The 25,137-nt window shown below is 36.3% G+C and overlaps 1 protein-coding gene across 2 annotated transcripts in view; it reads left to right on the plus strand.

Annotated features, from left to right (window-relative positions):
• The window catches only part of LAMA2 (laminin subunit alpha 2), a 519,987-nt gene that overhangs the window by 410,328 nt on the left and 84,522 nt on the right, over nt 1-25,137 (plus strand). For both annotated transcript variants that reach the window (XM_080664727.1, XM_080664728.1), the window contains 4 exons: nt 2,914-3,030; nt 3,726-3,889; nt 5,171-5,309; nt 17,404-17,506. In XM_080664727.1, coding sequence (XP_080520853.1) covers nt 2,914-3,030; nt 3,726-3,889; nt 5,171-5,309; nt 17,404-17,506 — 523 coding nt within the window. The remainder of the gene's footprint in view (nt 1-2,913; nt 3,031-3,725; nt 3,890-5,170; nt 5,310-17,403; nt 17,507-25,137) is intronic.

Consider the following 25,137-nt stretch of genomic DNA (forward strand, 5'->3'; position numbering starts at 1 on the left):
TTCTCCCTCCCATTGGTGCAGCATTGTAAACTACCTTGATTCATTAATATAAACAAGCCATGTTGAAAAAAATTATTGAATGTCTGTACATGTGTCTGTATAACTTTAAATCAGTGCATGCAAAAGCTAAGGGCTATAGTTACGTAAAAGAATGTCAGACCCTTGAAAGATAAATATGACTTGTTATCAGGAGCATCAGGACAACCCCTATATTTATTGTCCCTGAAGAGGGAATGACATAGCGAAACTCCCTCTGTTTTAGCCAGTGATGGAAGTAACTGATGAGCCAAGTGTCACTGTTCAAGTTTCAGGAATGGACCCTAATTTCATTTATTCATTCAAGCATATTTATTGAGGAAACTCTTCTAGGTATTGGAAATACAGTTATATATAAGACTGTTTTTATGGAATTTCTATTCTAGTGAGGAAGATAGTCACTAAATCAATCAGTGAGTAGTAGTATATAAAATGGCCTTAAACTCTGGAGCATGGGCTAATGTAGTAATAAGTGATATGTTTAGTGACATTACATGATGCATTCAATACGTTATCCTCCATCAGCTACCTACAGTTCAGCAGGCTGTGGTTTCCACTAGTCCCTATATATGAATATTGTGATGAATTGGTGTTGCTGATTTTCATTAAGTAATATGCACAATTAAGATGGTTTAATCTATTAAAAAATAAAATTATATTATCTACCTTTAGTTGGTTTGTAGCCATCCAATAGAATATAACTCAGATAAATGAGTGCTAAGAAGAAGAACAAAATAAGATAATATAATAATAGTCAACAATTACATCATGTCTACTATATTCCAGGCAGTGTTATAAGCTAGTTCTCAAATTTTACAGTGTATATCAACTGGTGTTCTTATTAAATGCAAATTCTGAGTTGGTAGTTCCCAAAAGGCATTGAGATTGTACATTTCTAACATGCTTCTGCATGATGCTAATGCTTCATTGGGCCACATTTTGAGTAGCCGGGGACAACACATTTCACATGAGGCTAAATTACTTGGCCAGGTTTCATACCTTGTGACAGTAGGCAGGGCTTGGATCCCAGCCAAAGCAGGCTGTAGCCTGAATAACTGTCTGCTAGTATATAGAAAATAATTGAAATAAAGATGAGTGCTATTTTAGGTAGGTGATCAGGGAAGTGACCATCAGCAGAAAATGAATGAAGGAGCAAGACAAAGAACTGGGGAAGGGCACAAGGTTAAGGGAACTGCAAGTGTAAAGGCTCGGAGGCAGGAACAAGGTTTATGTACCTGGTGACACTCTGAGTGGTTAGAGAAGAAGCAGGGAAAGAAGGGTGTGAAATTAGTGCTTTCCTGGTGCAAATAAGAAATGCCATTTCTACAATTAGAGAGTCAGTGCTTTCACAGCTCAAGACCCAGGCTGTATCATTATATAGACCAGGGTTCGGATCTTAACTACATTGTACTAACTGTGTGGTCTTGGGAAAGTCACATAACTTGTCCAATTTTCTATTCTTTTTTTCTTTACTTTTTATTATTAAATTTATTGGGGTGACATTGGTTAATAAAATTCTATAGGTTTCAAGTGTAAAATTCTATGACACATCATCTGTATATTGCATTGTGTTTACCACCCAAAGTTAAATATTCATCCATCACCATATATTTGACCCCCTTTACCCTTTACTACTCCCCCACTTCCCTTTCCCTCTGGTAACCACCATATTTTTATCTCTATATAAGTTTTTGTTTTTTCTTATTTATTCCTATTTTTTTAAAAGGTGATAAACACAGTACCTATAGAGTTAGTGTAGAATTAAGTAAGAAAGGCTTACAAACTACCTGACATATTATTAAGGTCAAAATGAATATGTAAAGTAACATTATAGTTAATGTAAAAGAACATAAATGGCAGAGGCTTAAAATTATAATTGATGCAGTTAAATCCTCAGGTCAAAAGGTGATTGGAAGAATACAAAGGAGTCAGAAGTAAAAGAAAAAAAAAAAACAGGCGAAGTTATGCTCCAAATAAAGAAATAGCACTATTTCTCTCTCAATGATTTTACTCATCTAAGTTCCGAATGAGTTTCATGTAGTGTTGAGACAAGCTATTAGTTTCACAGAAAATTTAGAGTCTGCTCTCTTCTTATGAGAGTTTCCATTAAGTTTATTCTTCCATGTGATAGTTTCTCTTTTTTTAAAAAAGTACTTCTCCTAAATTCCCTTAAAAATTCAATTTCTTTCCATTTTTTACAGACCTCCCATAAAATAAATCTGCTTATGTATATGCTCACAAAATACTCATTGGCACATAGATTCTGGAATTCAACATCTAGTTTCAATGTAATTCATTGTGCTACCACATGTTCAGTAATACATATTTAGCACTTACATTTTAGTTAAAAAATGATGTTCAGCCCGGCCAGCATGGTTCAGTGGTTGAGCATCAACCTGTGAACCAGGAGTTCACTGTTCAATTCCCAGTCAGGGCACATGCCAGGTTGCAAGCTCAATCCCCAGTGAGGGGTGTGCAGGAGGCAGCCAATTGATGATTCCCTTTCATCATTGATATTTCTCTCTCTCTCTCCCTCTCCCTTCTTTTCTGAAATCAATAAAAAATATATTTTAAAAAATGGATGTTCATCTTGCTTACAAAATAGTTTTTAATTCCTCAGCTGCCATCACATAACTTTTCTTCTCTCTGATGACTTTCTCACAATGGGATGAAGAAAGTACCTTACAGGCATTTAAATAAAACAACTCTTGGAGGATTGGCTAAGTAGTTCGTATTACTCTCAACCAGCCACATTGTCAATATGGCATACCTTATTTGCAACGCCTTTGTTCAGACAGCTCAGGGAAGTCGGGAACATGGGGCTGGACAGGGTTTTACCTAAAAGCATTTTGATGGTATGTTCATGCTGTCTTACAGGAAAAGAAAGAGGCTATTGAAAGTGGAAAACGACAAACTGAGAACACTTTAAAAGAAGGCAATGACATACTTGATGAAGCCAGTCGTCTTGCAGATGAAATCAACTCAGTCATAGATGTGAGTATTTGATTAAACCCAAAATAAAAAGAAAGATGGTAATGGCATAGGCTTTCACAGATGGGAATCAATCAGAAGTCTCAGTATAAGCAAATGCTAACATTTTCTTCTTATGTGTGTAAAATTGTTTTTGCATTTTTCTATTGTGACTGTGCCCCCACCTATTGGCAACAATTAGAACTTCAAAATTTTCTCCCAATAGATAGTAATGTCTGTGTGAGGGTAATCATCCACTCCCACCAGCCTGAATTTTCTTTCACACTGAAGAAGGACATTGCTTGTTGCTAGGACGACACAATCTGCTTCAATATTCATATAAAGTTAATTAAAAGAGAAATTTAAATCTACAAACAGACTTTTAACATACCATCTAATGCAGTGGACACTGTGATATATGGTGATATAAACATAAATGGTCTAAAAGATCCTAATGAGGATCATTTGTGCATTTATACCTGTGAAGTAACATTTTTTAAAAAGATACTTTGGTTCTTCTTTGTGTAAATTGGCTTCCTATATTTTCTAATCTCTTTCATTAAATAACAGCTTTTATTCTCCATTTTCTTTTTGCTATGTTAGTAAATTGGAAGTTTCATAAAAAACTAAGTATGCGTAATTATATCTCAGAGAGTAATTAGTAAATGAGTGAAGGCTTGGATTCACTTACTTAAAACACCCTTTTCTCTACATAACAGTATGTTAAAGACATTCAAACTAAATTACCACCCATGTCTGAAGAGCTGAAAGATAAAATAGATGACCTCTCCCGAGAAATGAAAGACAGGAAGCTTGCCGAGAAGGTGTACCAGGCTGAGAACCATGCAGCTCAGTTGAATGCCTCATCTGCTGTCCTTGATGGGTATGTCATCTGTTGTTGCAAATGTCTATGTAACTTGACACTTGCCCAGAAGTTTTGACTAACAAAAATGGTAGACAATCGCTTTCAAATTTTGATTTCTATAATTATGAACGTACGAGCTACATGGCCTTTCTGTGGAAGAGCCTAATTAGGGTGGTCTGGGCAGAGCTCTACTGGAGCCACATCAAAAGTCCAAGTTAAAAGTACATTCAAATATGGCTTGGTAGGGAGTGAGCATAGCCCCAGGCCACACTTAGAAAAAGTGGGTTTTGTTCTTTATTGGAGAGCACAGCGGTTGCCTTATTAGCATTTTAAATAATAATGTATAAATACACATTCTGCTTCAAATTTCAGTTTTATATTTTTAATGGAATCCAAACTATACTTTGTTAAAAAGGTGGTTTTTGAAAATGTGGCCCAACATAAGGACTTAAGTCTTTTTTCTTTTCAGACTCCAGGGAGACACTATGCATTCCTCTGTGATTCTTAAAAGGGTCAAAGAAGGGAGGGGCAAATGGTGAGGTGTGTTTGACTTATGGACAGCCTTCTAGGTAAAACTGGGATGCTTCCCTACAATTATATAGGTGCTTTAGCCCCAAGAATCATTTTCCCAAACAAATCTGTATTTAATATAAGACGTGTGTAAAATTCTGTTCCAATATGTAATACTCATTGATACAAAGGAAAATGTAAATGTTTGAAGACCCAGGGCACGGTTCATACACAGTTCATTTTATAACAAACTTTTGCCAATTTAGCATGAAGGGCAGTAGATGGAACAGTAAGCTAGAAATCTGTAGAGGCTGGCTCCAACTCCTTAATTGGCAAGGACTTGGAGCCAACATGTTGGACATGTGACCTGAAACAAGTTATTTAACTTTCTGAGATTCATTTATTTTCACCTGGGAAATACACCTACCCCAGAGAGATTTTGTGAAATTCATTCCAGGAATGTGGTACAAGTGCTCTGAAATGTGCAGCGTGCTTCACAAATGATGAAAAAATCATCTCACTGCACATACTTGCCTGGTACACATGGTTACAGCAGCTGTGGGGGGGTGCTATGGGTATTTAATAATATGTTCATACTATTTCATAGCTGAATTATTTAGGAAGATGAGTTTAAATTGAAAACTATACCATAATACAGTAATAGATAGCCCACTATGATTGGAATTATCATGATTATATCGGCCATGGTTATTTGGAAGCCATATGTTTTGTAAGTAGGATGGTCTTCATTTGACTATCAAATGCTCTTTTATTGGGTAATCCCTACAGAATCCTTGATGAGGCTAAAAGCATCTCCTTCAATGCCACCGCAGCCTTCAAAGCTTACAGCAATATTAAGGACTATATTGATGAAGCTGACAAAGTTGCTAAAGAAGCCAAAGGCCTTGCACATGAAGCTACAGAACTGGTAAGAAACAAATAGAATTATTTATGCACTGAGAACGGAGGTCCAAGTGTTTGAATAAGTACCTAAATTTCTCTAAAGGGGATCTGGAAAATCCTAATAAAATAGAATCTTTGTTTTGCATTATTTTCAAAGGCTCCTTTTACATTTTACTCAAAACAAACTCTCAGTGTACTGTAATCATAGCAGAACTCTTCCGCCACCCACCACTTACTACTGATAAAGGTCTTAAAGTTACCACAGATGCCAAGGAGGTCTGTGCCACCAAGTCACAGAAGAAAAACAGTCAAACATAAGATGTTGAGCAGCAAAACTTATCACTATTATTCCAAATGTCATCAGCAAGAAGGTGCTGTGAAAATTAACACATTGCTGATAGTCGCACACAAGTTGGTTATATGTGAAGTTTGACTACAAAGTGCATCTATTGCAAAACATATCACATATGGTTCTAAACTATTTACACTGTTTTTATCCATTGAAACCTTTGCCTTCAAAGCCACCCTTGCCTGCTGTTATTGTTCAAAATAGACTGGTGTTTCCAAGTATATTGAACACATTATCTGAGTACCTTCAGTAGTGGCAAATCTTTACCCTTTGCATGGAGCACCATTCTGTAAATACGTTATATGATAAACTGTGGAACTACTATTTTAGGTTTTTAAGAAAGCATTTCATAGGAAGCATGTGATGAGTTTAAATGTGCAGGGCCATTATTTACTCTTTGGTTTCACATAAATTATCCTCAATACATCAAAATTTCAGAAAAAAAAAACAACTCAATTCAACATTAGGTGCAAATTAATCATAAATAATTGGTGTTAAAGAAACATCGGTTTTGGGGTTTTTTGTTTGTTTTTTTGTTTTGTTTGTTTGTTTGTTTGCTTTGATATTGGGCACAAATGCTTTCTTGGATCTCAGGGATATTAGAGATATTCACCACAACCTTAGAGGGTTTATTTTGTGGTCATAATGAAAACATCATATCTATCAGCAATTATTCCGGTTTTGTTTTCTCTGGAATGAGTTCCACTGATGCCATTATATTGTTTATTTCTTACTCAAAATAGTGATACAATTATTGCAGAAACTTCTTTATGCTTAGTAATCTTCTTAAAGTGAACCCATTTTAAAAAATCTAAGCTAAATTCTTTATCCATCTCCTCATAGATAATTTTCTTTTTTTTTTATTAAAATATATTTTATTGATTTTTTACAGAGAGGAAGAGAGAGGGATAGAGAGTTAGAAACACCGATGAGAGAGAGACATCGATCAGCTGCCTCCTGCACGCCCCCTACTGGGGATGTGCTCGCAACCCAGGTACATGCCCTTGACCGGAATCGAACCTGGGACCCTTCAGTCCGCAGGCCGACGCTCTATCCACTGATCCAAACCGGTTTTGGCAATTTTCTATTTTAAAAAAGACTAATTTCTAAGGTCAGCATTTTCATCTGACCTATGTTTTACTAAATGACCATTTTCGGCATCAAACACAGTGCCTGGCCAATAGCAGGCACTCATGAATGGATAAAAAATGAATGAGTGAATGTCATTCTAATTGATGTTTTTTCATACCTTTTACAATCTCTTGTACTAATAAAAATCTCAGTCTTGCTATTGTGATTTCGTTAGCCTTATACACTTCTAACATTTTATGTTATAGAACTGTTTAATTTCACCCAAATTTCACACTATCACTTTACACTTAGAAGACTCTCAATTTTATGCTTCCGTGAAATATGTGCTTTTCCTCAGCATTGTGTTTATATATGATAGGCTAGCCTACCTCAAACATAGAGCTAGGATGAGTTGTAATGCATGGCAACGCATCCCCTTGTTACCAGGATTCCTTCTCTCTTTCAATAAACCATGCAAAAATAATTAAATTTCTGAAAAATTACAAAGTAAGTGCTAAAGAGAATCACTGAGTTACTAAAGCGCTCACAGCAAGCACAAAGAAGACTGATCTGTCCCATAAAGTGATGTTTTCAGTTGGAAAAGGTTGAGGGCACATGATATCAGGTTTCCAGTTGCTCTGCGCAAGAGTGAAGGAGCGAGGGGCACTCAGGGAATTATCCATTTTTATTCTCATGAATGACTGCCACCCTCTTCCTTACCCATTGTTTCTGAGACCCGGCCTTCTGCATATTCTCTGTGTCTCCTCCCTGGCTTATGCCCACTGAACAATGTGAGGCTACAATAAGTGCAAAGATGGAAGGGGAGTAAGTGTGTGAAGACTCATGTCAGGTGGTTATGGGAGGTGTCCATCCTGCTAAGTGAAGACTCCTCTGCTGAAGTCACACATTTTCTTTTCTCTTCTCTTTATTCCATCAGAGTTTAGTTTCCCACTGAACTTCCCTGCACAGCAACTCTGTTTTATTTAGTCTCTTGGTGCTGTTTTCTGAAAACAGTCTTTTGCTCAAAATGCAAATTCTAAATTAAATAATCCATATTTCTGAGGAGTCTTCTGTTTTCTTCTTGTATATTTTACTTCCTCGTGAAAAGGTTATGTTCAGGGCCTCCGCTGACTCATGTAGTTATTGAGTGAGTGTGGTGAGCAGTGCTCGGGCCATCACTTTTCAATGGGAACCTTTGGGTCAGACCTGAACTCTGCCCCACATCCTCCCCTGGAAAAGATGCTGAGCAACTCTGCTTGCTCCCTGCTCATGCAATCTCTCCCAGGCCGGCTGCCACCCTTTCACTGCTTGGTGACTGTGGAGTTTCGTTTTATTTCTACTTCCGTTTCTGTAAAATGTGCTTAATTTAAAGACAGATCTTCTAATTCCAAATTCTGACCTGCTATCTTCTTCATTCAATTCAGAAAAGAAAGTCTTTCAAATTTAACGTCACAATAGACCTCCACCGGACAGACACATGGATGACCACAAATGACCCCCTGAGTATTTCCCTCTCACTATTTCACACACTAGTCCACACTGTTCATAGAGGTAACATGTGGTTTATAGCAGCTGATCACTAAATGTAGATAACCCCTGCCATTTCCAAACACTGATGCTGGGATCTAGAATGGCAGCATGCTCACATTTTCAGAACTGATAAGATATGTATATCTCCACAAAAGGTAGGAAATTTGAACAGAGAAGAACATTTCAAAGGAAAAAGAAAATTATTTTCTCTAATTAGTTTGAGATAATGCCTGTATATCTGTTTGACTATGGATGTCATGTAGGATTCTTTTTCAATTGATAAGAATTAAGTTCTAGTGGTATGCTGGAATTTCTGAAATAAAATTTGAGAGAGAAAATAGCAGGTCAGAATTTGGAAATTAGAAGCTCTGTCTTCAAATTAAGTATATTTTATAGTCTATTTTGATCCCTTCCTTGGTTTAATTCCTATAATATAGTCTCCCAAACTTAAAACTTAATTTTTTCATCTAATTTTATCTTCAATCTTCAATTACCTCAGATGATATCTTCCTCTTATCATTGACACAGTTAGGGTGCTAATAAAAGATGCTTATGAAAAGATGCTTATTTATGGATAAATATGAGATACTATTCATACCCACATTTTCAATTTCTCTTTAGAATTTTTACCCACATAGTTAATGTACTTGATGTGTAAATAGTATTATGAAACACAACCCACAGGACAATCAGAGATGAAAAGAATTTTAAGCTATGGTCAACCTGTGATAATCATTTATGTTTGTTATTTGTCATGCTAATAAAAATAATGCTTTCCAACTTTTACCTGCATAACTCATTTTTTTCTTTATAGGAAATGTTATTTTCTTTCCTATTACAATTCTCTTCTTTAATATTATTAATATCATTCCTAATAATTGTTTTTTCTTATTAGTCTTTGAGTCCTTAGAGTAGCAAGATTCTTTTGACACCACTACTATTAGTTAGCAAATCATATAGTTAAACAATGTAAATCTTGCAAAAGTGTGATTAAACATTAAGTCATTTCTAATGTGTGTTCAACTAGAAATATGGTAATGTATTCTCTCAGCCTGTCTTATTTAATATTTGCTTTATGTAATTGGATGAACCAAAATGCATAAAGAATACTTGCAAGGTCATTTTTGAGTTTTTATTTCCTACATAAAAAACTGGGCAAATATTAGCAGAGTACATATTGCATTCAAAAGGCCCAATAAAATATAGTCAGTCCAATTGTAAACTTGTATACCTTCTATTTCAGTCTGTCATCCACTACTTAGAAGTTATTCAAACTGTAATTCTGATTTTTATTAATATTTATAAACATTGGAATTTACATTTGATACCAGTGTAGTACTGATGGAAAAAATGATATAAAGCCATAATTGATATAATTGAATTTGCTAAGAAAACTAGTGAGCATTTCTTCTTCTTCTTCATCAGCAATTCAGCAACTTAACTACAAACTGAGTATTTCACACAATAGTAAATATGAAAAAGTCAGTGAGGCTCTAAATAACCCAAAAAATATTGAATCTGTGTGTAAAAGTTGTGTTCATTAAGCCACCCTAACTTTAGTGATTCTTTTTTTGTACAGGATACATTTATTTGAATCAATTTAAAAACATCTTTTAGAAACAGAGAAGCAAACTTCTATTTATGATCCAGCATTTGGCATATCTTAAAATTCAGGGCAACAACTGTTAAAAATCAAAGAGTTTGTATCATTACTCAGAACTCAGAAGCTCTTCTGGATGCTGCTGTAACGCAACATCAGTTTGAACTAATGTTATTCACGGCATCAGTGCTCTCAGGCCTGCTGTTAGGTTTTCCACCTGCGGTGGAAAAATTAGGAGATGAAATTGCCATGTTGAGTTTCATTCTAGACATTAACGAAAGAAAGCCTATGACCTCTGAGGACATTCTCTAACTAGTAGATACTTCTCTGTTGCCTTGACTCAAAATCAAGAATCCTTGTATAGTCCAGTCATCCTGCCCCCAGCAGCTTATCTGTTCCCTGCCTCTTGGCTGCAAGCTGGTGGAGCCCGTGTGTGCTGGAGCAATGGCTGTCACGCAGCAGTGGGTGAAACCTGTTCTCACTTAGTGACATATTTTTAAATTCTCTTTTGATTGTCTTTCTTGGTGTTCTCAACCGGCTGAATATTCAGTCCCTGATTCTAAATTTTCATAATTTTGAGGATTTCCTGTTCCATCCCTGAGTCTCCTTTGTGTGCTAACTGGCTTCCAGTCTTCCAGAGACTCATCTACGGTAATCCTTCTTCCATGTTAGGACTCAGTGTTCAAGGCCAGCACTAATACAGCCTTTCAGCAGATTTCAGACCAAAGCCATCACTTTTTTTTTAATGATAATAAATTGGGGTAATTTTTTTTATTATATCAAAGTGTGTTAATGCTACCAGATGAAGACAGATGCTTCAAACAACCTGCCTTAAATTATATTTTTAATACAACTAAAGGGTTTATAATAAAAAAAAACTGGCTTGTTTCTTTACTCATTTTTAATCACTATTTTATTTTACTATCCTGTAGTACTTTTAAAACATAGGTTATAGTAAAATACATTTAAAATCAATACATAGTGATTTTCATATTTTAAATTGTGTGACCTTTTTTAATCATTACAAAAGCAGTTCATGTCTATTACAGGAAAATAGGAAATACAGGCAGTAAGAGGGAGAAAATATAAAATGTGAATAATCCCACCAATCACAAATAAACATTTTTATAATGTTGTTTATCTGTCCATATTTTTCTCATGCAAAGGGTAATAATTATATAACTGTTTTATAGCTTAATCTATCAATTAATATCACATGCACATTTTTATATTCTCAAAACACTCTTAAAATGTACATAATCTAGATTCCACCATTTCTTCTGAGAATTTATTTTATTATAGTAAGAAAGTTATCTCTGATTTTATCAACAGTCTAACGTACCAAATGTAAATTTATTTGATGTATATTATACATAAACATATTGCAGCTAATGGCCAGACCTTACATATACCTGTGCATATTTTGAACAGTTTTCTTTATTAAAAATATTTTCAATTTAAGATCATATAAGTGATATATTATCTCAGCATATTATCCCTTTTGGAAAGACTTATCCTGTAAAATAAATCAATTTGATAATGGAATAGGTCATAAACCATGCTGTTGAATTTTCAGTTACAACTTTCTTTATAAAGCAGAAACAAAACCAGAAATATTCTTGCCTTGGCCGGTGTGGGGCTAAGTTGGCTGGAGCATCGTCCCAAACACCAAAAGGTTGTAAGTTTGATTTCTGGTCAGAGCACATACCTAGGTTGAGGGTTCAATTCTCAGTCAAGGCACATGTGTGAGGCAATAAGTCTCTCTCTCTCTCTCTCTCTCTCTCTCTCTCTGGAATCAATTAAAACATAAACATGTTTTTAAAAAAGAAACATTCTGCATTTCTCCTTAGGGCCAACTCTTTCAATGAATTTAGAAAATTTAGCTCTAATAGATTATTTGAGGAACAATTTAAAAATAATAAAATATAATGTAGAAAGTAATATAAACAATAACTTTTCAAATTACTTATTTAAATAATAAATCACTGGAGTGCAGGTTTACCAACCTGATAAACTTAATTTCAGGTCTCTTCTTCAGATTTTATGCCCCTAATGGAGCCCCCTCTGACAACAAAACACTTAGATGTTTTCATGCTCCATATGGCAGTAATCATTCTCTTTATAAAGGATTTTTTGTTTATCTTTTCATTCCACTATAGTACCATTAGGAGAGGCAGAGTCTTTGTATCTCTGAATAATTAGCACTCACTCTGGTGCTTGAGGCAGCTATACACTTTTATTGGGTAAATTAATCAATTCACTCATCTGTTAATCAATGACATGATGATTTAACAGGAGTTACTATAAATATTTAGCAAACAGTAGGAAGAGCAAAACTAAGATGTATCAAAAGCAGTTTTGTGCCGAGCCCTCTGTTAAATCTTTATAGACATGTTTTCCTGTATATTTCCTTCTCTAATGATCTTACATTAGCCACATCTTTATAAATTATTATTAACTAATAACATACAACAACCTACATATAATCATATTCTATTATGTGTTACATAATGAAAGTTTTTATTCAATTTATATATATATAATGTATATATTGCATATATACACACAGAGAGAACTTATACAATCTCTAAAAAAAGAACAGTGCCATGCAACTCTGAAACCTCATTTATATTTTACATACACTGCAGACACAGCTCAGAAACTCAGACGTGCTGCTTATGAATATGTATGAAGTATAATTAGCTTGGAAAATGCTGCTTCATCGCCTCTTCTGATATTGTTGATGTGCTTCAGTGCCTTACTAAGCATTGTTGGAAAAGGAGCTCTCCAAATTCCAATAAGTTGAAACTGTTCTGTTCATCTGTAACATGTTAGTGTTCTCCATTCTGTGATCATATGAAAGGCTTGTCTTTTAAACCTGGATTGATGGCTGTATGCCATCAGCTCTTTAATGTTTTTGAAGTGCTTCTTAAAACACTAAAACCTGTCTTATTCCTCCACGTCTCTTGAACCCAAACATCATACTTCCACTGCCCTTGCCGGAGGTTACAACTCTCTTTTTCTGTCCTATGCCAGTGATTTTCAATCTTTTTTATCTCATGTCACACATAAACTACTGGCACACCAAACACTATATTTTTTGCCAATATGAAAAAAAATAAGTATGATTAATTTACACCAGATGGCTATTATTGTGTCCACTATTGTCATTTTTTTAATTTGACAATCTAAATTGGTCAGTGACCCTGACGAAATAGTCAGGTGTTGCATGTTTTAAAAATTCGTACAGGACACCAGGGTCCCATGGCACATTGGTTGAAAATCGCTGGCCTATACTATTAAAATAGCCAACTGATCTATCCTTTTCCTCACACACAGCTGCACAATTCATCATCCTGGACTAACTCTGATGTTACACACCTACTCAGAAACTTTCACTGGCTCAACATTGCTTATGGTCCAGTTTCCTTAGTCTGACATTTAAACTGTTTTGATATTGACTCTAATCTACCTAATAGCCTAAGCTCTACTGCACCTTGCCCTTTAAAAACTCCACAACCCTTTGCAACTGAAATACTTGTCTTCCATCCACACATCAAAATTCCCTGCCTTCCTGTCTTTCCTGACCATGTTGCCACTGTCCCCTTATATCTGAGCAAGGAGTGATTGAATAAGGATCCAGGAAGAAAACACTGGCTTCCTGAAAAACAAGAAAGACAGGATGTCTGGAAGCAAAAGGCAGGCGATGTTCATAAATGCAAGAAGATAGGAACTTAGCAGCAGGAACATCTGTCAGCAGATGGACTTCAGTCAGAGCTCAGCCATGTTGTTGGATGAGGGGACAAAGGTCCAGTGGAAGATCAATAAGTTGATAATCATCCCATCAGACTAATCAGAAAAATTCAGGAAAATCAGCAATATCTAGTATCAGGAATAAAAGGTGTGATAACACTACAGCTTCTGCACAGTAAAGGTTAATGAGAATATTATAAACAATTTGATGCCAAAAATTCAACAATTTGAAAGAAATGGACAAATTCTTTGAAACGCACAAACTATCAAACTCCCTCAGAAATAAATAACTCAAATAGCCCTGTATTCCTTAGAGAATTTAATTTGTACTTAAAAACCTTCACACACATACATACATACACACACACACACACACACACACACACACACACACACACACACATTCAGGTCCAAATTACTTCACTATTAAATTCCAATAAACATTTAAAAAAGAAATAATAATTTCCTCAGAGAATTGTAGAGGAGAAAAAGTCTCACCTCATTCTGTGAGGCCAGTTACTCTGATACAATCAGACAAAAATATTACAAAAAAAATATTAGGAACTTAGCAGCAGGAGGAAAAGGAGCTCTCCAAATATAGACCAATATTCCATATGGACATAGATACAAAAATGCTTGACAATGTTAGATCAAATCCAACCATTTATTAGCTACAAACTAAGGGATTTTTATGTGTGCAAATTACTTATCTGATAAAGGATTTGTATCAGGTCATGCATAAAGATCTTTCAAAACTCAATAAGAACAAATAACCCAATAAAAAATTGGACAAAAGATTTAGACAATTCACCAAAGAAGATGGTAAATAAGCACATGAAAATATGCTCCACATTATTAGTTACAAGGAAAATACAAATTAAAACAAAAATAGTGTACAGACCCAACATAACATTTACCATCTTAATCATTTCTAAGTGTACAATACAGCAGTGTTAAATATATGCACGTCTTTGTACAACAGATTTCTATACTCTCATCTTGCAAAACTGAAATTCTACACCCATTGAACAACTCCCCATTTTCCCTTCCCACCAGCAAAAGAAATCACACACACACACACACACACACACACACACACACACACACACACAACGTGGATAAATCAGATAAACACACAATATGGGTAAATGTCAAAATAATTACACTGCACGAAAAAAGCCAGAGTACATACTGGATGATTCCATTTATGCAAAATACTATAAGTTGCTGCCTAATAGTGATAGAAAACAGATCAGTGTTTGTGTGGAGATTAGGGAAAGACAAGAAGTGGTCGAAGGAAGAAATTAAAAAGAATTGATGGAGCCCTAGCTGGTGTGTCTCAATAGTTAAGGCATCGGTCCGTATACCAAAGGGAATTGGGTTCGATTCCCAGTCAAGGGCACGTACCTGGCTTGCAGGTTCCATCCCCAGCCCTGGTTGGGGCAGGTGTGGGAAGCAATCTCTCTCTCTCTCTCTCTCTCTCTCTCTCTCTCTCTCTCTCTCTCTCTCTCTCTCCCTCTCTCTCTTTCTCTCCCCCTACCCTCACTCTCTCCATTCCACACATTCTAAAAAAAAAAAATCAATGGAAAAATATCTTTGGGTGAGTATTAACAACAAAAAAAGAATTGATGGAAATGTTCTTTACCTTGATTGTGGTGATGGTTTTATGTTATGTCAAAATTTATCAAATTGTAAATATGTAAAGTTTATTTATGCATCAATAAATTTGTTTAAAAAATGTAAAAAAAAGAAGAGAAAGAAAGAATATTAGTCATCATAGTCCAACAATTTCCACAGTTCAGAATTTAGCCTCTTTCTGTCTGGTTCTTCTCCCTCTCTTCTTTCTTACCTCATTGTGTTAATTTTCTAATGCACAGCAAATCAACGCTTCCTCCTTTCCCCCTATGCCTCAATTTGCACAACCAAGATTAGCTTTAAAATTTTGGAAGTTAAATGCTTGCTAGATTATGTTTCTGTAGAAAGGCATTTATACCTCAAGTCTGTAAGGAAAGTTTTCTCTCTCTCTCTCTAGTTTGATCTAGTATTATGAATGACCCACATGACCTTGATACTCAGGATCATCATGTCAACATTAGTTATTTTACTATAATAGTATTGGCATCTACTGAAACCTACTCCATCCCTATTCAAATTGACTCCAAATCCTGAGCTTCAAAAACCCTTCTCTCTACTTAGTTTTCTCTCTCCTCAGTGTTAGACAGATAATCAGCCGTCACTTTTGCTGTTTTCAAGCGCCAATAGGAGAATCTTCATCCCACTTTTTTTCTAACCTATTTTGATTCAGAAAATTTGTAAATAAGGAAGTAAGAATGGCATGTAAATTTGAAACAAATATAAAACCTGAATGGGTAATTGACGCTTATTTTTTTAAATAAGGTACACTGAATTTATGCCATTTACATTGACACTTACCTTTTTTTTTCCAAGATAAATGACACGTGATATTATTATATCTAATTCCCAAGGTATATACACACATTGTCACTTTTTATTTATGTAGATATTTCCCATATGTTCATCTGTAGATATCACAGCATTATATAATCAAGCTGTTCTGTAAACAATAGATTATTTAGATGAAAGCTGTTGGTATAATACCTTAAAATAAATTTTATTACAACAGTATAAAGTTGTGTAATCTTTCCTAGTTTAATGCTCAAATAATGTGATTCAGAAAGAAAAAGTTATTAAGTCGTTGCAATTGTCTTTGAAGAGAGCTATGTCTGGTATAACCTGCATTCAGATTTATAACCTCAGCAGTAAGTGTTTAGCTCTTCCTGCACTCTGCAATACTTTTCCAATTTAAAATTTAACAAGATCTTATTTTATTTACCTCTTGGTATAAGGCAGTGGTCGGCAAACTGCAGCTTGCGAGCCACATGCGGCTCGCGAGCTGCGGTTTGCCGCTCTGTTGACTAATGAGTTTGCCCAACACTGGACTAGACTAAATGTTACTGTGTAGTTGGAAGCTGTGAGGATTAGGCAATTGTGACATATTGTGTGCAAAGAGGTAAAGGGTAGTATATGACAGTGGTCGGCAAACTCATTAGTCAACAGAGCGGCAAGCCGCGGTTTGCCGACCACTGGTATAAGGTATTATGTAATGATTGCTGAGGAGCAAACACTATTGAAATGGATAACTAGACATTCAAGTTAAACAATTCTTTTCCCATATCATTCACCTCTTTAATCCAAGCCTTATTAAATACCCTTTGCCAGGAGATGATGTGGTTCAGAGATTGTCATTTGGAAGACTTTGTTTTGTCATAGTGTTTTGAGATGCGTTTAGAAAAGAAACAGTATTCTTCCTCATTTCAACACCTAAGGGACAGGAAATGCTCCCCCCCCCCCCACTCCAAATGTGCTTACGGATAAAGTCAGTGGATGTGTTTAGATGTTTATTTGCTTGCCTGTTCTTCAGCCCTTGATGATACTGACCAGATATGTCCTTGCAACATTGCCAATCTCCTGCTTTCAGCTACTTTACCTCTTCGCTTCCATAACATTATAGTATCCTGGTTTCTCTTTGTCCTCTCTGGAGCCTCAGTCACTATGCTAGCCCCACTTTCTATACTTCTCCCTTAAGTTTTGGGAACCCAAGGGTTCTCTTCTAGCCTTCCCTTCGCCTACTGGTCTACTGACTTTAATCACCAATATGTGCTGTTAACTTATTATTCTAAATCTATAGCCCAGAATGCTTTCCTAAAAGTAAACTCTGTAAAACAACAACCTGCTAGATACCTCTACTCCATAATTCTCTGGTTTTTATTGTGACACCTCTTTTTCTGTCTCTAGGCAACAGGTCCTCAGGGTTCATTAAAGGAAGGTGCCAAAGGCTCTCTTCAGAAAAGCTTTGGTATTCTTAATGAAGCCAAGAAATTAGCAAATGATGTAAAAGGTGAGTGACCCCTTTTTATTCTTATTTTCAGGTCAATTGTAGTTGCAATTGGTAAAAAATTTTATCACGTGATTGGAAAAGTGCAATTGTTTCAGCATGATTTTTATGATTATTTTTATTAGCTAGATTTAATATAAGTAATCTTTCTCACCAGTTTTACAATATTTTGTCTTTACTCTCATATTGCATTGGGTAATATTGCATCATTTTAAACCTAATTTTTATAGTAACCTTTCACCAAACCTAAAGTTCAGTAACTTTTAAATGAATGTATGATAAAATGTTAAGCACAAAAAACTCCACTTTCTTCTGCCTTCAGAGGGATAATCACAAAGGAGTGAATCAGGCAGATAGCAGAGATGTCCTTGTGAAACTGTCAAGTTTGTTAGTGGGTCATATTTCTGAAAAACTTGTACACCTTTTAAATACATTTTTATGTATTTATTTCTAATTCAAGGATCAAAATGAACAAAATATCTATGCTGATGTAGTATGGGTTTTCCACTTAAAATATGTTATTCAATTTAGCTACTCTCTAATTAAGCTATTATATTTATTATTTCCTTCAAATATCTCTTGTTTCTCATTTGAATTGCCTTCTCTTTCTCTCTCCAGTCTCACTTTGCTATTTCCTGGCTTGTATCCATATTCCCAACCTTCCTGAAATATCCATGCTCCTTCCAAAACATGCTACCACTTCAAGCCTCCTTGTTTCACAGCATTAACCCTTCTCTCTGGAATGCTCCATGATCCCTCTTTCTTTTCATCTCACTCTACCAGACCTGACACCCCATCTGAATTACATGCCTCTTATTAGTGCATGCTTTTCTCATAGACTTTTCAAACCACTGTAGCCATGGGCTTCAATTTCATCTTTTTGAGGACAAACACAATATTTGTTTTTTAGCTTTGTATGTCTAGTGAATAATATCGCAGTTACTGCTCAAATCAGAAAATAAACTTTTTTTAATAATTCTTTACCAACCTTAGAAAGAGAAAATGCTTTATAATCCTATATAATAAAAGGCCAGCGACTGTAATGGCATAATGACCGGAACAACTGACCGACCAATCGCTATGAGGTGCATTGACCACCTCTCAGTCCCTCCCCCCGGCCTACAGGCCACCATCGCCCCTGATGGTGAATGGGGAACCACGGGGAACCAAGGTGGGTGGCATCAGGGCAGGACTGGGGACTGGCAAGCAGGTGGAATGGCCTCTTGGTCCCTCCCCCAGCCTGCAGGCTCTGACCAATCATCCGACGAATAGGGAACCAGGCTGGGTGATGGCGGCGGGGCTGAACTAGGGACTGGCAAACGGGCAGAAGAAGGCCCTGATCACAGGCTAGGCCTAGGGACCCTACCCATGCACAATTTCATGCACTGGGCCTCTAGTCATTTATATTTGTCATGCTTTCAATTAATAGTCCATCATCTCCAATAGAAGCTGCTATGGAATGACACATTTTGTCTCCTATATAGATGGTACTTTGATAGTAAAGTGCTTTGGACTGTGTATCATGGGTGAAATAAGACTCCATAAATACATAATTCTAGTCAGGAGATTGCCCTTATAACTATAAAGATTCAAGACCTGTTTTCTATTGGACAAACTAAGTTGATCTCATTAATTTGGGGTCACTATTTGCTATTTAATACCCTCACTGGAGTTGGAACTAGGATGAGGTGAGCAAAGTGAGTGATGTGAGTACAGAGTCAGATCCTGTTTTTATTTCAAATTTTAATGTTTTGTTCATTATGGATATTTTTATTAATTTTGATTTTTTAAATATTGTATTAAAATAGTTTTATCTTGATTACAGAATTTTTTGGTGTCCCTTTACATTTCATACCTGAGGTTAATGCCTCAGTCACCTCAACCTCCTCCCAGCCCTGCCCTTACCTCTATTTCCCCATAAACTGGTATTATAAAAATTGAAAAAGAAATTCAATTTTAGGGATTTTTTTCATGGGAAAAAGAAATCTAAGGGTAGGCATTGTAGAACAGGTTAGGAGAAATGTTCATTAGTTTAAATGTCTATTTTTGTACTTCAGGTAGTACATTATTTAAAGTAATGAAACCCACAAACTACTCAAGTAATAATTCCCCCAGAAACCCAAGCCAGGGCTCTGACGAAGATGGGAATGTTTTCTTGCTACATTATGACATTCCTCTGATTTGTGGCCAATTACACAAGTTATAAAATGGCTGTTAATCAGGGAAATGCCATATATTACCACCAGGAACTGCTGAAATAGGCCCTACAGAGCAAAACTCTTGACAGCAGCTATTAAAATAGAGATTTAGTCATTTCTCTCTCTATGGTGCCTGGAGTTAGAAGGAATAAAAATTGTGAGGGCAGTATATCCTCCATATTTCTAATGTGTTACTTGGTTCAATTCAGTAAAATCCAGTTAGTCTGTGAGCTTTAGTCATGAATGACTTAGTGCTGCTCTCTGCCATTTTTATGCTGTCCTTGCCTTGAGGGAGTCTGGACTTGCCAGGAGCAATTTGTTTGGCTCTTTAATTTTTGAATATACATTTGTTAAAAGCAAGTTTGCCCTTGTGCACATTTCAGATTTGAAGCCAGTCTACATTGCACTGATTGAATGTCTATGGAGACAGAAATAGTTTTGTTGATGGATATGAGGCTTGGTTCAAATTGATGATTGAAAGAGTTCAAAGATAAATTAATACCGCTAGGTGAATTAATAATACTTTTTAGATTGACAAGAGATTTTGTTAATAAAGTAGCCATTTGAGATTCTCATGCAGTGTGCACAGGACAAGAAATGAAGTTGAGGATGGTATATTACAAGTCTGAGAATACTACAATTTTACAATCATATATCTTATCGCATGTAAAGTAACTTTTCAATTTTATTTACTTCTCAGTTTATCCCTAATTTTTGTCTTTGCCAAAATTAAGTTAAATTATGTAGTTACTTAGGAGCAGATAACATGTCTCTGAAATGGAAGATACTCACGTGAAATAAAACTATCAATTCCCAAGCCCAAGAATATTGAATCAGTGGATTGTATGGCATGTGGTGCTGTTCAACATAGAACAGTGCCAAAATTATTCCAAACATTAATTTCTATCCAGCTAATCAGTACTTTCCTATTATACTGTGTCCTCCAAACACTCGGTCATTTAGTCAGACAATTATATCAGAAAGGTTATACTGTCATGAACATACATAATAAAGTAGGCCTGGCCCATGTGGCTTAGTGGTTGAGCACCAGCCCAAGAACCAAGAGGTCACTGGTTTGATTCCTAGTCAGCACATATGTCTGGGTTGCAGGCTCAGTCCCCAGTAGGGGATGTTTCTCTCTCATTGATGTTTCTATCTCTCTATCCTTCTCCCTTCCTCTCTCTCTAAGAAACAATAAAAACGTATTTTTAAAAATGAATATAATACACTTTCAATTATTAACCTGTTAAGTTTCTATGTTATTATTTTAGATTAGAAAGAGATTAAACAGGAATATAGGAACATAGGAATGCAGTGATGTTAAACCAAAACATGATACAGGGGTTAAATTTGGTCCAAAGCATACTCTTACTATTAAAGGTACCTTCCTTTTGAATTCACATACTACCATTTGCCAGAATCAGCCTTTCCATAGGCAGGCATGTGAAAGACAAACATAACTGCCCCATTGATTAAAAAACGAAACTAAATAATTTTGAACCATATAGTTGAAATCAAGCCTGGACCCTCGAGCCTACCACGGTCTGGGTACAAAGCAATCTTTTCCTGTAGAAATTGCTGATTCCTGATACAGAGTGGCAGCTCCTCCTTTGGAAGGTGAATAGAGAAAATCAAGGAAATAAAAACACTGGACTCTTTTTAGTAGTGAAAATGAAAGGTGGCAAAATAATGGCCAACAGGGGAGCTATTGGAACCAAAGGTACTGGTCTTGCTTAAAGGTGTTTAAATTCAATTTCTTTACGAGTGCCTTGCCGGCCAAAACCAAGCAGGCCTGCAGGCCCACAGTCCGGCTTCAGAGCTTGGAACTACATGCAGCTTCGATGTCTGGTCATTTGGGTTTCTCGTTCCACGGGCTGAAGAGAGGGCTCCCCTCTCTCCTGATAGCTTAAGTCTTTGACGATCCTGCCACCAGACAAGCGCCCCTTCCTCCTCTCCTCAGGCTTCCTCCTAGGACCCTCCAGTGTGGGGAAGAGCATATTCAGCTGCAGGAAAACAGCTATTGGGGGCCTATCAGGCTCTGTGCCCATGTGGAACAAGATGTAATTTGGCACTTTGGGGTCAGGGCAGGGTTTCTCAGTAACATGCCTCTGTATAAACACAGGTCCCATTAAGTGACCACAGAGGTCCCCAGGCATGGTCAGGGAAAAAGAGGCAGTCAAAGATAGGACACGTCCCAAACTTGTGACAGTAACTGGGGAAAGGGACGCGTGGGAATAACATCATGAAAGAGGGCTAGAAGTACAAAATAACGGGAAGACTGGGTCCAGCACCCTCATGATACCTATTGGCAGGAGTCCAGGCGCAGGGATGCCAGCTTTATGCTTGCACAACTGCTCTTGCTTCTGCGCAGGCCTCAGGAGCCTGTGCTGGGCCTCAGGGTTGATGTAGAGAGCAGGCTCCTTAGATATGTCAATATTAAGATAACAAAGGACTATAGAAGTAGATGAAAAATTATAGTAAAGTGACTTGAGGGAAATTGTACCTCTTTATGTTCTTAAAATATCCAAAGATAAAAAGATAATGTAATGGAACATAATAAAATTAATAAGTTATAAAGAGTAATCATATTATATAATTAATAAAATTGGCTGTCTCCGGTATATAAAAAAATCATGTAAGTCAAAGGAACAGTAACAATTGGAATAAATTGCATGTATTTAAGTGGAGCCAATGCTTTAGCCCAGATTCATCTGGCTCCAAAGTTTATGTTTTTAACCACTGCTGAACAATAACGACGGACTTCTGCCATAGTCCAAAAGGTGACACATAAACCTTCATAGCCCTAACAAATGTTTGATAAATGAATGAATAAGTGGATGAATACCGGAAAGTAGAAGGGATCTCTCATTACTAGGAAAGTCAAAATCAAGGTTTCTACATGACCTCGTATAGATTGGTCCCTTGCCTATTCCAGACTTTTTGCATCAGAACTACAGATAGTATCATTGCAGAGTTTAACCTATTTTCTAATTCAGAAAGAGCCTCTAGAACAAAAGATGAAGCACATTTGCAGGAAACAGAAGTTATGTGGATTAATTAAATTTTGTTTTACAATGAATTCCTAAAGTCAGGATATCTCTTCAATTTTTGATAAAGGAGCAAGTAAAGTGATAATGAGTGGTAGTTCATAATAAGACAAATGTCATGGGACTGAAAAAATTCATTGCAAAATGTTATCTAGATGGCAATTTGAACATGTGGTTATATTTAACCAGAAGCTTTCAAAATTAATAGCAGGTCTACAAATTTCACCCTTATAAATGAAGCATTCTTTCAAAGTATTTATTTATGCCTTGTTCATATTAAGAAAAAAATAAAATTTGCATTTGAGGAACTTAGGTAGATGATTTTAATAGTCAAATAAAATATTTTAATTAAATCTGAAAATGTCATTCTTGTATTTAGTTGAAAATGAGGGCTATATGCATATGTTTAGAGAATATAAAAGGGAAATTAAAATTAACTCTGGTTCTTCTTAAATGAAGAAGACAGTGGATTATAAATAACATTATTGAGAACTGGCAAACACACAAGAGCAATTATCAAATCAATGTGAATTATCAAACCAATATAAGTTATTTTGATTCTGTTTACTAACTGCCTGTGATAAATCCAATACTTTCTCAAACATCCTTCAATTATTTCTCATATCAGTCATCTGAAGGAAGGTGTTATTTTCATTTTGTACAGGTAAAAAGTAAGGGAGAGAAGGCGGCTGAATGCACATCTTCCAAGTCTGCAACCTATAATGATTTCATGGCACACCCTGCCTTTTCTAAAGGCTAGAATTTTGGAAAAGAAGACATTATTAATGACCAAAGAAATTACTTGTAACAGCTTTATTTTGAGATATATATGGCGTAGTTCAATGTTACTAGTTCTAATTTAAGTAAACTCTAATTCAGATTTAGCACAGTGTCAGAAACATGGAAAACATAAGTGAAAACATATTATAAATGGAAGCAACTTACAACTCTATCTAGTGAATTGCATTCTAAATACGTTTACCTAGTGCCATGTCAGAGGTTCTGCAACAAAGGGAAACGATATTGTCAGGCATGTCCACTGTCTACCCTTGCTGCCCTGTTTCCCACTCACTTTGTCTCTGTCAAACCCAGTGCTGCATGTTGGTCTTCCAATGCGTGAGGGCAGGAGGAGGAAGGGAGAGCCAAAGCTGAAGAAGTGAGTGTATGTAGCCTTTGAGGTTTGGTGGTGTGATACCTACAGTGAAGATAAAGAGCTTAGACTGAAGAGAATGATATGGCTACAGCTAATGGGCATGAGAGCTGAAGAAATAAGGAGAAGAAACCCTGCACAATGTCACTGGATTATAAATCGGATCTTTTTCTTGTTCTCTACAAATGCAAGTAAAGCACTGGGTTGGATTTTCTTTTAACTCTCAATAATTCTGTTTCTTTGGCCATGTTACAGTCCAAACTGGACCTCATGCATTTTTCCTTACATCTTGGTTATAGCTACACTCTGCCTCATCTATCTTTTCATTTAAAGCCAAACTGAGTGCTTATTTTTTTAGGTTTTCATTACTATAGTTTTGTTAGTTTCCCTTTTTAAAATCTGCAATTCTCTATAACACAATTTATACTCACCTATTTCTATTGAAAAAACTATAAAGTGTTTAGATGTGGCTTGAGAAATTCTAGAAATTACTTTGAAAAATATGATCAGAATGTAAGAAAGGATAGATTAAGAAGGAATCAAAGTTAAATAGCTAAAACATAGAAATCAGGCAGGTCAAAATATTCACATTTTTACTTTTTTAAAAAATATATTGTTATTGATTTTAGAAGGGAAGGGAGAGAGAGAGAGAGAGAGAGAGAGAGAGAGAGAGAGAGAGAGAGAGAGAGAGAAACATCAATTATAAGAGAGAATCATTGATCGGCTGCCTCCTGCACACCCCACATTGAGGATTGAGCCCATAATCTGGGTATGTGCCCTGACCAGGAATCGAACCATGACCTCCTGGTCCATAGGTAGATGCTCAACCACTAAGCCATGCCAACCAAGCTCACATTTTGGCTGTTTAGTACAGAAAGCAAAGGATCAAAATTACTGTTTTGGTACTTGAAGGACAGCAGTAACAATGTTCTTCAGACCAGTCTTGCTTCTGAATAATTGGCATGATGGCTCTGCTAGTATTGACTATCAGTATGCATAAAATGGTATAAACCAAGTAATGCCCTTTATTTATTTACTAGAGGCCCAGTGCACGAAAATCGTGCACGTGGGGGGTCCCCCTCAGCCCAGCCTGCACCCTCTCCAATCCAGGACCCCTTGGGGGATGTCTGACTGCTGGTTTAGGCCCGATCCCAGGCTTAAACCGGCAGTCGGACATCCCTCTCACAATCCAGGACCGCAGGCTTCTAACTGCTCACTGGCCTGCCTGTCTGATCGCCC

Source organism: Plecotus auritus, assembly GCF_963455305.1.
Source record: "Plecotus auritus genome assembly, chromosome: 4".
NCBI classification, from domain to species: domain Eukaryota; kingdom Metazoa; phylum Chordata; class Mammalia; order Chiroptera; family Vespertilionidae; genus Plecotus; species Plecotus auritus.